A 15,733-nucleotide genomic window follows, 5' to 3' on the forward strand; every position below is an offset into this window, starting at 1 on the left:
TATCTATATGTACGTCACGCACCGTTGTTAAACAAGATCACGAACCAATTAAGCCAAAGCAGTGTAGCGCACGTAATTGTTCTAATGATGGTTTAAGTAAGTAAATCAATTAGGAATCGGCTAAAACTTAGTCAAAGTGTAGCGCACTGCGTAATTAGAACCACAACAGGCGTATGTGTGTTCATATTCTCTGTGACTTCTGTTTGCTAAAGTCGTTAATTATAAAAGCCAAATTTATTAGAGGTTTGATAGTGTTTTCATGTCAGTATTCGGTTAAAGGATCATAGAGATAGGATATGGTAGGCAGTGGCTGTGGCTAAATGATCGATGACGTAATTAACATTATACAGCATGATATGCTGAATATCTATGGTTTAGTTTTGTATTGAAAATTGTTACACTATCTCTCTCAGTTAATAGCCCTTACTGGAATTAGATGATGGAATTAACTTATGTCTATTTCCGGCATCCAAGATATTTTTCATTGAAAATCAATCTTTTGAGGTGTTGGACGTGTTTAATAAATCAATAATCGCTCATTTGTCTTAAAATCGTGGGTATGATGTGGAAGGGACTGTGTATAAATGCCCGGCGACGGAATCAGTAGGTTATGTACAGAGGAACGCTACATTTCTTTGTCGGTATTTTTTCCTTTGATGCCGCACGAGCAAAAATTCATAATTTGCTGAACTGTACAAACCGTCCTCTTAAAATTTGTTGAACAAAGTGCTAACACCCTTCAAAGGCTTTAAATTGCATTGATTCGACTTACATATTTTACTTTAGTATTTGTAAGAAGAGATGGTTGAACTTCCCCTTTTACCATGTCATGATGTCGCTTATTGTGATTGCGTGTACCGTGTTCAGTTCTTTAATTTGCAGCAAAGATACTTCCAATAAAAATCGTCGCAACAACTAAAAAATTGTAGAAAATAAAGAAAACTAAACTAGTTTTTATGTGATCTAATTTTTATCTCAACTAAACGTAAGAATTTTAGCTTTTTAATGGCTGAACTATTGCATTTCCTTGTTTATTTTGTGTAAAAGGTAAGCGTTTTGCACTCGTAAACATTAAAAAATTGTAGACAAAAGGGAGGTACTTCCGTCACAAAAGGAGGGTACGAAGGAAGTGCGTGAATGAGACGTTCAGTTAAAGGGAAACTAAAAGTCGATAACATACCGTGTCGTTATGCTATAAACTAGACGAATCGATTTTTGTTTCATCCCTTGTCTGAGTGTGTAATAAAACGCCCGTACGTGACACGACATTAATAGAAATTTATACGTACATACACACACACAAAGTTAGATTTACTGTAGTATTTGGTGGTTGTGAGAATTTTCTTCACCTGGAAAACGAATTACGGTTTTATTCAATGAAACCTATCAGTTTTTTTTGTTACTATTTATATACCTACGTTCTAGTCACGAATTTGTAACAAAAGGGGTTAAATGTAGGTACACTTTTTTTTGTAACTTTTTTATATGTCGTAAATAGGTACTACAGTCAATTTCAAATATTTTAATAATATTGTAGGTAACGAAGTTCCTTTAATATAAGGTGATTTATTTATCAAAAAGCACTACATGCAGTTATTTATCAATATTATTTGCAAATTTAAATCTAGGTTTACTGTTTTGTTCGCTTTTAATTTTGTATCCCGTTATGCGGTGTTTCGGAAACTTCCCGTAAGTTCGTATATGTCTTGCAGTATGATTTATGACCGCTGCTGTTGCCTGTCAACCGCCGGCAGCGCTATCAAACGTGCCATCGTGCCGCCCTGTGTAGACTGTCACCTGCCAAATTCGTTCATAACAATATCACTCAAGATACCGACCATTTTCGTTCGTGGTGAGTTTCAACGAACCCTTTTCCGTTTAGTAACTCACTCTTTATGAAATATTGGTTCTTTCGACACCAACAAAAAACATCTCGCACCACTCAGGATGTACATAAACACGAAGGTAGTGATCTTACCGAAAACCCCAACTGCACCGGCAATGTACTTTAAAGGTAATACTTTACCAATCGAACGCTAACGAGTGCAGATTATTACTAATCATTACGTACAATTGACTTGTCTGTGTATCAGCTGTTTGCGAAGGTCGCGAATAGGTATGCGTGTTTCGTGGAAAGCCGATAAGATAACGCGGTAACTGTTCTCAATCATTCACAGTTCGTTAACTGGGGTACCTTTCGTGCATACTTTTTACATCCCCTACGTTGTGGTCCTTCACAGTATCTTATAGAATTTCGAATGCTATAAAACATTAAGGCGATGTTACAAATCAATTAACATTAAAACAGTTTTTTGTTAATGTTAACGTTTTTGGCAAAAATTTCCATGTGTTATTTGCATCCCCCATTAAAACCTTCTTACTAGGGTCACGTTTAACCTTTTCAAAATAAGTTACGATTGATATAGACATTAATTCTAAAGCATTATAAAATTAATAACTGTAGATTTTCATGATGCTTATGAAGTTTTTAATCATTCATCTTCACATATTCTACTACTGTACGTATTTTATGTTTCGTTGTAAAGTTTTATCCATTTCTCTTGCAAATTTCATGAAAAGTTAACGTACATTTTACAATTATAAATTAGGAATTGGTTGTTACCTATTTGTTTTATCTTCGAGCTTCGAAACCCACACGGCGATAATCTCAAATAGAGTGTAAATTTAGTTCTCGGCCTTTCAAGGAATCATCACATGTTAGCCCAGTCACCCTTATCGCCCTTTGCATCCCTTGACAACATGTATTCAATCTCTGGCTGAGATAATTAACACGTGTACCTATTTTAAACAACATAAATAACAACCGACCTGTAATTTGGGTGGTTGCTGGGGTGCTCTTGAAACTCGAATACATTCTAATTTAACATGTAATGAATTACGAATGGTTATTATAATATCAAAAACGCTCTCTGAACTTCAGTTATCAGTATTGAATTTCTTAAGGGTTGAAAAGCTGTACGAGTATGCTAATATGTACAAATACCTACAGAAAATTACAAGTTGCTGTAACACGGTGGGCAAATGTAGTAAAACGTAGAAAATCTGAAAACAAAATTTAATAGAAACTTCAGGAAATTGTTTCATCTAAATTAGCCAAATGGGAGTCTAAAAACATTAATCAAATGGAAAGTTTCCATTTTAATAGATTGGATTTTGGTATTGCTATCATTATCATCATTATAGGACCTTCAACCACAAGGCTAGTTCATATCAAAGGTGTCCTATCTCTCTTGATTCTTACTGACTTTTATAACACTCTCTGTTCTACTCTTCAATCCTCTCGTTTAACCACTTCTATCCACGGAATTTATTACATTCCACTGATACCACTCAGACGAATTGAAACTTTTTCGCGCAAAAATTTCATAAACTTGTATTCTTATGTCGCGCGTTGTAGCCACACACGCTTGAGCCGTTTAACCAGTTATCCCGCACTCTTATATAGAAAGCAGAAGATAGACAAATCTAATTTGATATATTAAAAAGACAATATTTTTTTCGTAAAAACTGTAAAAACATGTCTAGTCAAAAATGGTAATTAATTTATTAAACACTGCACCAGTAAATGTATATGTACTTACCTTCTTTAGTAGAAAATTTATTGACATCAGTTTCATTAATTCTCACTATGACGTCGCCTACTTCGACCTGAAACAGACAAATAATTTCGTTAGATTTCAACTGTTACTTTTATAAACGATTCATATACAAAGTCAGATATTCTAAAAGAACATCGAACAAATTAACATTATTGTTTCTCGTTTTTATGAATAGATAATATCACTGTTGTATCATCATCATCATAGGGTCGTCAGTCCTAAGACTGATTGGACACGTACCTCCACTCTTTCCTATCCTGAGCTAAATTTTGCATTTCCCTAAAACTAGAACAACCCACATCCTTAACTATTTGTGAACAGTAATCTAATCTAGGTCTACCTCTACCCCTCCTAACTCCTGTTTCTGCCTCTAATATTTCTCTGACTAGACCTTCATGCCTGAGAAGGTGTCCTACCAACCTATCTCGCCTATTTGTTATTGATTTCCATAGAGTCCTCTGTTCTCCTATTCTTTCTAATATCTCTTCATTTCTAACCTTCTCTATTCACGATATCCTCATCATTCGCTTATACCACATTTCGAAGGCCTCTAACCTTTTCTTTTCCGCCGCACCCACTGTCCATGTTTCGCTCCAAACATACACTGTTGTATACAAAAAGATAATTTTTATTTTCTTATAGACAAAGTATATATCTCTTTCGAGAGATTTTGGATAAGCATCCTTATCTAATGATTTTATTCCTATAGTACATCTTCTACAATAGAGCTTGTTCACACTAAGCGGTCAGTAGTTAGAATCACGCGGTTGTGTTCGCCTAGTTAACAAAATACGATGAACATGGATGACCTTTTGGCAGTCATAAACGCAATATGCAATTTTTTTTATGCAACGAATTAAAGAAATTAAATAAAAAAATTAAACCAATATATTGTTGATACTAGGTTGAAGTCATCGCTTCAGTAAAATATTAATAAAGGATTTTACATTGAAAATATTTATTCCGTTAAGCTCCGGTTCGATTCTGCTCTGAAGTATATGTTTAATAAAAATGGAATCTGATGAAAAAATATGAAATTTTGAAAATATTTTTTTTTACATATTTTTGCTGTATTTGGTTTAGTTTACCTTAATTTTTTTCATTCGATAAAACTTCCGACCTTTCCTTATTTTCCATTTTTATACTTTCTTTCGTCTTTATCTGCATTTAGAATAACAGCTATAATAGCCTTGTTCTTCATTTGACAAGCTGAAAAATGACATGTCTGATTTTACTGGAGCGAGAACGATGCTTCAGCTGATCTGGATCAAGTCTTACAGGGTAGAAATATAAAATCCTCTAAAGCTGACTTTGATTTTTATTAAAATGGTTTCTCGAGAAGGAAAGAAATTAAAATTTATTTGTTTTAGGAACATTTGTACTCAATCATGCATTTCAATGTTTCCCAAGGGTTAGTTCGCGTATCTCTTATTAATAAGCTCAATTGGTTTGATAAATTCATATTAAATATAATAATCATAATAATGGGGTACAAGCGGTAACATAAAAACATGTAGGTCATGAGGTTAGAGATATACAAGACGGAGGACTATAAACGGGATATGGTATAGTTAGAACGTTCAAAATTGGCGTAGTACACAATAAAACTGTCACATTTATTGTCTTCTTTCAACTTACTAACTAGACCAGAGCGGTTGCTGATAGAACGGCTACTTTTACTCACCACAGACGATGTAGGGAATATCGTAAACATAAAAAAGAGATGCCAGGTAGGAATTGCAGCGAACACTAATAAAGAAAAGGAAATAACAGTACACCGATTAATATGTAACAGAAAGAGATGCAGACAAGCAGGATTTAAACATGTTGCCAGCATCGGACTTTAAAGAAAGTTCAGCATTCAGGAATTCAGAATTGGTTATCCCCTTTCAATTTGTCTGCACTACTCATGAAGCATTGCCGAACTCACCAAGGCCGTGCTCAAAATGCAGCAAATGGGTACAGTTTCAAGTGGAAACAAGAAAGATGATACGCACATTCTCCAATTTTGATCGTACGAACTATAGCAATCATACCAAACGCGTCAAAAATCTTCATTGGAATCCTGCAGAAAAGGATGGATAAAAGAATGGAAGAATTATTAGGGGAAGATCAATTTTGGTTTATAAGATATAATTGAGATAACGACAATGTTAAAAGAGTGATATCTATAATTTGTATAAAAAGGGACAATTGAGCAATAACTTGAGCAGGCAACAAAGAGAACTAAATATTAGGAAAAGTGTTAGTCAAGGATGCATGTATACATATACGAGAGCACGATTAATATCATTAAATACATGACAAGAGAAATACAAGATTACCACATCCAGATTTGCAGATGATAGCAACGAGGAGTTAGAGATCATCATCATCATCATAGGGTCATCAGTCCTAAGTCCTAAGACTGATTGGACAGGTACCTGCACTCTTTTCTATCCTGAGCTAAACTTCGCATTTCCTTAAAACTAGAACAGCCCACATCCTTAACTATTTGTGAACAGTAATCTAATCTAGGTCTACCTCTACCCCTCCTAACTCCTGTTTCTGCCTGTAATATGTCTCTGACTAGACCTTCATGCCTGTAAAGGTGTTCTACCAACCTATCTCGCCTATTTTTTATTAACTTCCATAGAGTCCTCTGCTCTCCTATTCTTTCTAATACGTCTTCATTTCTAACCTTTTCTACCCACGTTATCCTCATCATCCGCCTATAACACCACATTTCGAAAGCATCTAACCTTTTCTTTTCCGCCGCAGCCACTGTCCATGTTTGGCACCCGTACAACGCCGTGTTCCAAACATACACCTTTAATAACCTTTTTCGAATTTCTAAATTAACCGTTAGAGATAGCCTTCAATAAAATGGAAGCGGAATTAACAGAAGATTATTGCATGAAAAGTAGGGAATGACCTAATGTATTTACCAAGGTACGAAAGAGTCAAATTCGAACTTGATTAAATTTTTTATTGCCAAACATAATTATTCGACTCGAAATAACAAGACCTACCCGAATTTTAAATTGCGTTTAATTTTTAGCTAGCCTGACTATAAATATCTTAACTAACACGTGTTTAGTGATTGGCTTAACATCAAAGGAACGGGATATTTGTGCTATTATTCAATTGCTAAATGACATTATTCCTGTTACATACAGCGTCCATTAATGAATATGCATTTGCGAAACGAAATTACCGCTTGCGCCCGCATCCCATTTGCAGAAGCGGCACGGAAAACCGAATTTCCTGACCCCCCCCCCTTCTCAGTTCCGCAGACCGCCATTGCCATTCTTCATCTCTTTCGTTTTGAACTACGGCCAACAACGTATGTGTGAAGGTACTTTTTATTACGCGACGCAACGGTGCATTCGAACTACGTAACGAATAAATAATAATTAATTGCGACTCTAAATTCTAACCAACCGCAGCATCGTTGCTTGGTCTGATGCAAATATAATTTGAATTTATGGAGAATTTGTGACGAATAAAAATTTAAAGAATAATAAGGTATTAAGTATAGATAGAATACAAGCAAAAATGATAATAAAATATACACGTCAAGAGCTTAGAGTTAGTTACCCACATATACACGAGATGGGGAAAGTCCCGGAGAACTATAAAGGAGGTGTGGTAGTAGCCATACAAAAAAAGAGGGACTCGGATAAATGTGAGAAATTTGGAAAAATTAGCTTAATCGACCATGCGTCAAAATTGTTAAGTAGATGTGCAGAGGAAGATGAAAAAAGGGGACAAGGGTCATTTTAGCTTTATGGGTAACAATAAAGACAACGGTAGACATACGAAAGAACGCGTACATGCGATTCGTAGATTTAGAAAAAGATTTTGACAATGCTAAATGGGACAATATGTTAAATGTACTTTACGTAAGCATGAAAGATGAGAGTAGGGATTTAGATTTAGATGCACACTGTCATTATTACCTTTTAATCTTTATATTGAAGACGCGATAAACACCATCAAAGAATTAAAGAGAAAGAGTGAATATAAAGATGGAGACGAAGATTTAGAAGAAGTCACTGATTTGTGGTATCTAGGAAGTCAGACAATTCAGAATGGAATGATCAGTAGAGATATAAAAGAAAGGATAACGCAGTGTTGAGTCGCCTTTAAAAAAAAAGTCACTTCTGTGTTCCCAAACGATTAATAAAAGGTAAATAATAGGTTAAAAGCGTTCGTATGGTGCTACTGGAGCCTATGGCTAGAGCAGGTTAGAAATGAGGAGGCATTAGAATGAGTAGAAGAATAGAGGACGCTGTAGAAGTCAATAAGAAATAGGCGAGATAGGTTGGTAGAACACCTCCTCAGGCATGAAGAACTAGTTAGAGATATTTTAAAAACAGAAAACGAGTTAACAGTAGTAGAGGTAGAGCTAGGGCTAGATTACGGTTCACAAATAGTTAAGGATGTGCGTTGTTCTATAGGTTGTTCGGAAACTCATTTCGTTTTCTTTTGTGGAAATAAAAGACAGTTTTCGTATAATAAACAAATACTTTATTAAATTATATATTGACCGTTCTGGTCCAACACCTTTTGCCGTCTTTCTGGTAGTAGCATAATTCCACGCTCATAAAATTTTTGGTCTTTGCTGGCAAAAAACTGATCGAGGAGGTTTTTGACCTCCTCATTTGAGGTGAAGGTTTTACCGTCTAAAAAATTTTGGAGTGACCGGAACAAATAATAATCCGATGGTGCCAGGTCTGGAGAATATGGTGGGTGTAGCATTGTATCCCATTCAAGCTGTAAAAGCTTTTGGCGAGTGACCAAACTTGTGTGAGGTCTCGCGTTGTCTTGGTGAAACACTACACCTTTCCTGTTGATTAGTTCTGACCTTTTCTGTTGAAGTGCATCATTCAGTTTGTCCAGCTGATGACAGTAGACTTCCGAATTAATCGTTGTGTTATCCGGTAAAAGCTAAAAAAAAACGATTCCTTTAAAATCCCACCAAACAGACAGCATCACCTTTTTTTGGTGAATATCGGCTTTGGAAATGGTTTGAGCCGGTTCATCTTTTTTGCTCCATGACCTCTTGCGTTTGACGTTGTTGTATACAACCCATTTTTCGTCCCCAGTGATGATGCGCTTCAAAAACGGATCATTTTCGTGACGTTTGAGAAGCGAATCGCAGACGTCAATGCGGCGACACAGATTTCTCTCTGTGAGAACATGGGGAACCCATACATCGAGCTTCGAGGATAATCCCAGGCCTTTCAAGTGGTCATAAACTGTTGAATTTGATAAATTTAACCTCAATCCGATCTCACGTGTTGTTATTCGCCGGTTCACATCAACTAATGCCTTTATCGCGTCTTTATCAGCTTCAACCGGCCTTCCCGAACGTGGTGCATCTTCGACATCAAAATTGCCGGATCGAAATTTAGCGAACCAGTTCTGGCACTGGCGTACTGTCAACACACCTTCTCCATACACATCAGTCAATTTCTTTCTGGCTTGAACAGCATTTTTACCCTTTCTGTAGTAAAACAGTAAGATATGTCGAAAATGCTGCTTATCGCTCTCCATATTTAAAAGGGCACCAACCAAAAACTACTGCGTAGAATTAATTGGAATTTTTCACACACAAGCCTTGCTATATGAGCTCTCAAAGCATATAAAAATTATACGGCTTAAATGTTGGTTGCAAAAGAATACAATTAAATCCTCTGTCGGGAAAAAACGAAATGACGTTCCGAACAACCCAATAGTTTTAGGGATATGCGAATATTAGCACAGGATAGAACTGATGGCCCTCTGATGATGATGATGATGATGATGACGAATGTACGATTTTTCGTTTTGCCGCTTTTATGAATTTTTTTTCTTTTTTAATGAATGTTGTGTGTTTTGGTTTTGGTTAGTAAGGTAGGCCTCACAATATAGTTAACGAAGTTTTAAAATCAATTGGAAGAAATATACTTTTGGCCACAGTCGCCTGGAGGTTTTTCTTCTAGACGCTTCGCCGACATGAGCGGCTGGAATTTTCATGAGATCTGCTCTGACGATCGATTCAGTGTGTCAATGCCGGCGGAACATCTAGAAGAAAAATCTGCAGGCGTCCAACAAGCTCGAAAAGCAAAAGCACATTGAACAACGACCACGACCATGAACGTTGAGATAAAATAGAATTCCTATAACGCCTTCCGTCCGCTCCGTACTATCCATCCGCTCCATACCATCCATTCGCTCCGTGCTATCCGTCCATTCTCAATGTGTGTGCGAGTACCTTTACTGGTCATTATTAAATGCAAACAACATTTAAACGTGAAAGATAACTAGATGAAAATTCATTACATTTTTTCTATCGAATATGGAAGTATCGGTGGCTGAATTGATGCTGTAAGGAAGCTAAAATGTTTATTTATTCTATTTCTTAAACAATTTTCGAGTTTTGCATTGGCAGAAATGTTACTGAGAGACATTTGAAATTACCGTGAGGTTTTTCAATTTCAATTTTATCGCAAGTGTTGAGTGGTAGATAAGGCTAATGAAGACAGTTATAATTTCAGGGTTGACGGCGATAAAACGTGCCCACTTAATTACTAATTTTCGTGTTATAAATTACTCTCGGTCGTTAATGTGCCCATTTAAATAGATTTTAGTCCTTTTCATAACGAAAATCCTTTTGAAGGGTCGTCTTTCATTTATGTACGAATATCTCATTGCACTCTAAAGTGAGTAAGAGGAGTACGCAAACGACGATAAAATTGTAAATGGGATAACTCCTTAGGCCTACTTCAGACAATGAAGGACATTTTTAATGGAATGTTTTCAGGAGTCTTGATTCTGAACCAAAACTATATATACAGGTTGGTTCTGAAATAAGTAGCAAGTTTTGAAAGGTGTTTACTAGATACAGTATGGAATCGGGTGATGAGTAAAGAAGTGTGGCTAAATGACAGGAAATTTGTAAGAAAACCAGACAAAGTTACAACCTGAAGCTACCCTTTGCGATTTACAACGTATAGAGAAATTGCGAAAACAATGAAGCAACTACTTCAATAAGACATGTAAACAGTGACGGTTGTGGAACTACTAATAAAGTAAATTTCAACAGCTTATTACTACGCTACTATAAATAATTATGTTTAGATAGCCATTGCGATGATAATTACTTAAACTACTACTACACAAAATACAAAAGAAATACTCGTACAACACACATGCTGTTTCGTGGAAATGCTACTTGTAACTTTGACAAGAGCTCACTTTCTCTAATAAACTTTTCAATATTTTTTAACCGTATATTAACCAAAAAAACTATATACAACTTAAGGAACACTTAACAATTAACACAGAAAAAGAAGAAGAATTAATTTAACGACATAACTTAGCTAGGATAGATAAAAATTGAGGAGACTTCACGAGAGCTTTTCGAACACTTGTTTTTGTACCAAGCAAGTCAATTTATAGAGTTCAACCAAAATGGGGTAGGGGTGGTATCGCCACCCTCACCTCTTTTACCGAAGACACTTTGATGATAATAATAATAATGAGGTTCTAGGACCTTGCGCGAACACATAAACTGCTGATTTTCTTTAGGGTATTACTTGTTTTTATCATTATTTTCTAAAAATTTAGGATAGTTTCTGAATTTTTGTGTGGTAGTAAGGTAAAAGGCCCAGTTTCTGACACTCTAAGAGGGACAGCTGAGATTATATTACGATAACTAAAATAATATTTAATTAGAATAAATAATTTTTATACTATAAACAAGTTCAGAGTTTCTAGAAAAACTCATATACGCGATATAATTATTTGAAGCGAATTAGTAATTTTAATTAATGATTTAAAAAGTGATGTTTGAAGACCCAGTTTCTGACACTTAAAATTTCTTGTGTTGTAGTTTCTGACACTGCCATCGGCCTAGTTTCTGACACTCATATTTGGTAATGATTCTCTCTCGGTTAAATTATGTATTATCAGGTTTAAATAAACTATAAGTAATTAAGTATTCATTAAAGATAAATTAAATATTTATTATAAGTAAGATATTGTTATTTTTAACAAAAATAATTAACTCCTGAAAATAACAAATAAAAATATGTATTTGTATCATCAATAAAATTTATAATTCAATTGAAAGTAAAAATTATCATAGTAATAATCATTTTAACACTAACAAAGATGAAATTTCTTTTACAACAATCATTTTCGTATTTGAAAGAATTATTTATAACAGTGAATATAATGTTTANAACTATTAAATAAAGTTTATTACATATACATAAAATATTAGCTTTTAAAAACACATATTTTTAAATAACCTTTTAAAGCATAGAAAATAGGGATTTTCATGTATATTCAGACGCTCAAAAATTCATAACTAGGAAAATATTAACTTTACAAAAAAAAACTTTTATCGAAATTAAACCAAAGAATATAAAATACGACATGACGTGACCTGCTTGTCGTTTCATATAAATAAGAGAAATAAGACTAATATACCTATAATAAATGCAATTTAATGTTTTTGAGGGATGTTACTTAATAGAATAACAGAAACAAGTGTCAAGCGTTAGAGGTTGTGACTTAAACAATTGAACGACGGATTCAGCAGCGTACTTACGCCTCAAAAAAAATTTAAGAAAATCAATAATTTACAATCCGAAGCCGGTCCTGTGCGTGAATTGGCTACATAGGTCTACACCGAATAACGTAGCAGTGCGATGAAAACTGCAGCTGCATGGGTGGAGAATGTAGACAGTGCCGATTATCGAACGTCCAAGATAACCACAATGTTTATACTCCTACATAAATTAAAAATTTAGAAAATATTAACTTTACAAAAAAAAAATTTATTGAAATTAAAGCAAAGAATATAAAATACGACATGACGTGACCTGCTTGTCTTTTCGTATAAATATGAGTAATAAGACTAACATACCTCTAATAAATGCAACTTAATGTTTTTTTAAGGGATGCTACTCAATAGACATTAAGAGTTTATTTAGTGTAGGACGTAAAACTATCATTTGTTTTGTTGTCTGCTACAAAATGTGCGAGCCCATAAATTTTGAATCAGTTTCCATTATGGGAATAGGTAGGATGCGATTTTGCATACACGTGTAGTTTAGTTAACATTCCAATAAGGCAAAACGCATGCCTAGCAATAATTAATAACATACTTTCTTTTGATGCGTGTTATGGTTGATTGTTTGCTCAATTAATCATTAAAATACAAAATTTTTCGAAGCTTTACAATAATTATCGGCATAAACGATATACCGTTTGCTGTGAGTACACCACATTGAAATACGGAATTACGGCAATTATGGTCATGTACCATTGTGAATATTCATGAACTTCTAATGGGAAGGTTGGTCACGTTTTCCATGCTAATATATAAAAACGTGCCCCGCCATTTTCAACACTCTTTTTACGCTTTTACGAGCCCTTTTCATAAACTAATATGAGATACATCCAAATATGCAAACAACTACACAATTCGACACAAATTGCTTCACATTAGTACAGGTTGTAACAGAAACAAGTGTCGAGCGTTAGAGGGTGTCAATTAAACAATTGAACGACGGATTCAGCAGCGTAGTTACGGTTAAAATTTTTTTTTAAGAAAATCAATAATTTACAATCCCAAGCCGGTCCTGTGCGTGAATTGGCTACATAGGTGTCTACCGAATCTAAGGTAAACTAATGTTTAGACTACATAAATAAAAAAAGTATATTACAGGTAGCACTACCCTATGCAAATTTACGAACACAAAAGAAAGAAAAAATGTAAGTTACGTAAACATTAGCCGATAAATGAGCACATCTAGATAATTACAATTTTATTGAGGTGAATTTCCACACCCAATAAAATTTTGATGTTACTGTTTTAATTACAAAAAAGTCAATATTTTAAATTAATTAAAAAGTTCTACATGTAAAAATGGGTTATCTGTAGCGGCGTTATTGAAATTTTAATATCGGAATTGATAATGACCCGTTACCTTGACATGTGCACGCTGACGTAAATAATATCAATCAAAAAACAAATTCGCATACAAACAGTATGCGTTAATGAAAACAAAAGAATTTTATCACAGAGGTTTATGATAATAAGTGAAGTATTTACGACTCGAGTAAAAATACAATTTTTCTATAAAAGTTATATACAAAACATCCGTCAATAATATACATATAGATAATGTTGGTATGCACCTTTATATATGTGTATTTTTTCGTTTCTAGCCCCACTATCGGAATTTTGATAAGCGTGAAACAGTGGTTTGCCCATAATGCAATGCTAAGCTTCCTTTAAGTAATAGATAACAAAAATGTACTTTTAAAATTATCTGACCGGTATAGGTAGAATCTCCAAAATGGCCATATTTACAAAAAGGATTCTCGTATTGAGCTCATAAATGGTATACCTACATAGATATACACTGGCGTTCGTGCATAATTTGTCAATGCGCATTCAATAACGTACATTCAATAATATATATCTTATTTGTATTTCAACGGAATGTTTTAAAGCGTTTGAAGCCCTTTCAAGGTGTGTAGGGCTTTGAACCAAATTACTATTCTAAGTAATTGGTAATTCGAAGTCGATGAGGCTCTGCCTAACGCTGATGGTAAGTACGATATAACTTTGTCTGAAAATTGAAAATTACATCATTGTAGGTGTATTCAAGTAGGTTGAACGTAAATAATAACTAACTTTGTATAAAAAGTGGAATATACATATGTATACTTGCTGTGTGTTTCTGAGTAATTCGTCCAAACCCAATCCCTCGATAATCTGGCTAACTTTTGTTTTCATTTCATGGTATATTATTACGAGATAAGTTTAATTTTGTTTTTCTTATATTGTTATTGGCTATAAATATAATTAAGTTTGGAAATTGCTAAATTGTGTTGATACCACCTAATATTAGAATCAGTTTGATTGTAATATGATATTAACCACACATTTAGGTAGAATTCTCTCGGTCTCTCGTTATAAACAGAATCCAATCAAGAATGATAGATAATATTACTTATTGATCTCTTCTTGACAATATTGGTTATGTAACATGTACATATATACTTATAACGATTCGCGTAGGTCGCAGGTACATGGTATCGTGTATCAAATTAAAAGTGTTTTGTGGTCGCCACCAGAACCGGCCACGCGTTGAGGTTGTATGTCGACAGTACGTCGTATGCAATTCAAGCTTCTTAAAGCTGGAGCGACAACCACTGTTTTTCCGGTGCATATTTAATCGGATATGACTTCGACAACTGATTAGAAGAGGCCGAAATCTCCTGGTCTGTTTTTTTTTTTTTTTGAAAAGTGGTAATCCTAGTCCCAGTTGGGAATTGTAATATAACTGTGCCAGAAGCATCCCGGTTCAAAGGCAAACCAGCGACAGCGGCGGAAAACGATTAGCTGTCACCAGCTTCAAGTATCAAGAACAGGTTACAGGCTACCCTTAGTTTGTGGCCGAGGCCTCAATATCGTGCATCTTAGTCTATCAATATAATTAATTAATAACGATCCTTAAATTCTAAATGGTTGTTAATCATTATTCCCTTGTACGGGTGGGAAACGTTGACGGTCTGCACGGCGTAACAGAAGAGATTAGAAGCGTTCGAAATGTGGTGTTACAAGTAAATGATGAGGATACCGCCGATAGAGAAGGTTAGAAATGTGGAGGTATTGAAAAGAAAAGGAGAATAGAGGCTATGGAAATCAATAAGACATAGGCGAGATAGGTTGGCAGGACACCTCAGGCGCATACAACTAGTTAGAAACATATTAGAAACAGAAAAAAGGGTTAATAAGGGTGAGGTAGACTTGGATTAGGTTACTGTTCAAGGATGCGGGATATTCTAGTATTATATTAGGGAAATGCGAAAATTAGCTCAGAATAAGAAAGAGTGGAGCGTGTTCAACCAATCTTAGGGCTAAAGAACCTATGATGATGAATTATTATTTCTATAAATTATATTTTATTTACATCAGGCATTTTGCAATTATCTAACATTATTTTACAACCATTCTCATTAATTACTTTTCTAATATTATATTACAATAATAATTTAAATTTGAAAACAACTTTATTTTTACATTTGATTGTGTATATACGAGGGTGGATTGATAAGTTTCC

General features: G+C 34.6%; 1 protein-coding gene and 1 long non-coding RNA gene across 2 annotated transcripts in view; one reads left to right on the plus strand and one right to left on the minus strand.

The window, feature by feature from the left end:
* The window catches only part of LOC108735145 (exchange factor for Arf-6), a 117,827-nt gene that overhangs the window by 52,349 nt on the left and 49,745 nt on the right, over window positions 1-15,733 (minus strand). The window contains exon 2 of the mRNA XM_025976649.1: window positions 3,603-3,669. Within this exon, the coding sequence (XP_025832434.1) occupies window positions 3,603-3,669 (67 nt within the window). The remainder of the gene's footprint in view (window positions 1-3,602; window positions 3,670-15,733) is intronic.
* LOC108735155 overlaps window positions 1-15,733 on the plus strand; it is a 480,326-nt gene that overhangs the window by 8,734 nt on the left and 455,859 nt on the right. The gene's annotated exons all lie outside the window — the stretch shown is intronic.

This window comes from Agrilus planipennis, unplaced genomic scaffold (genome assembly GCF_000699045.2).
Source record: "Agrilus planipennis isolate EAB-ADULT unplaced genomic scaffold, Apla_2.0 scaffold102, whole genome shotgun sequence".
Taxonomy (NCBI): domain Eukaryota; kingdom Metazoa; phylum Arthropoda; class Insecta; order Coleoptera; family Buprestidae; genus Agrilus; species Agrilus planipennis.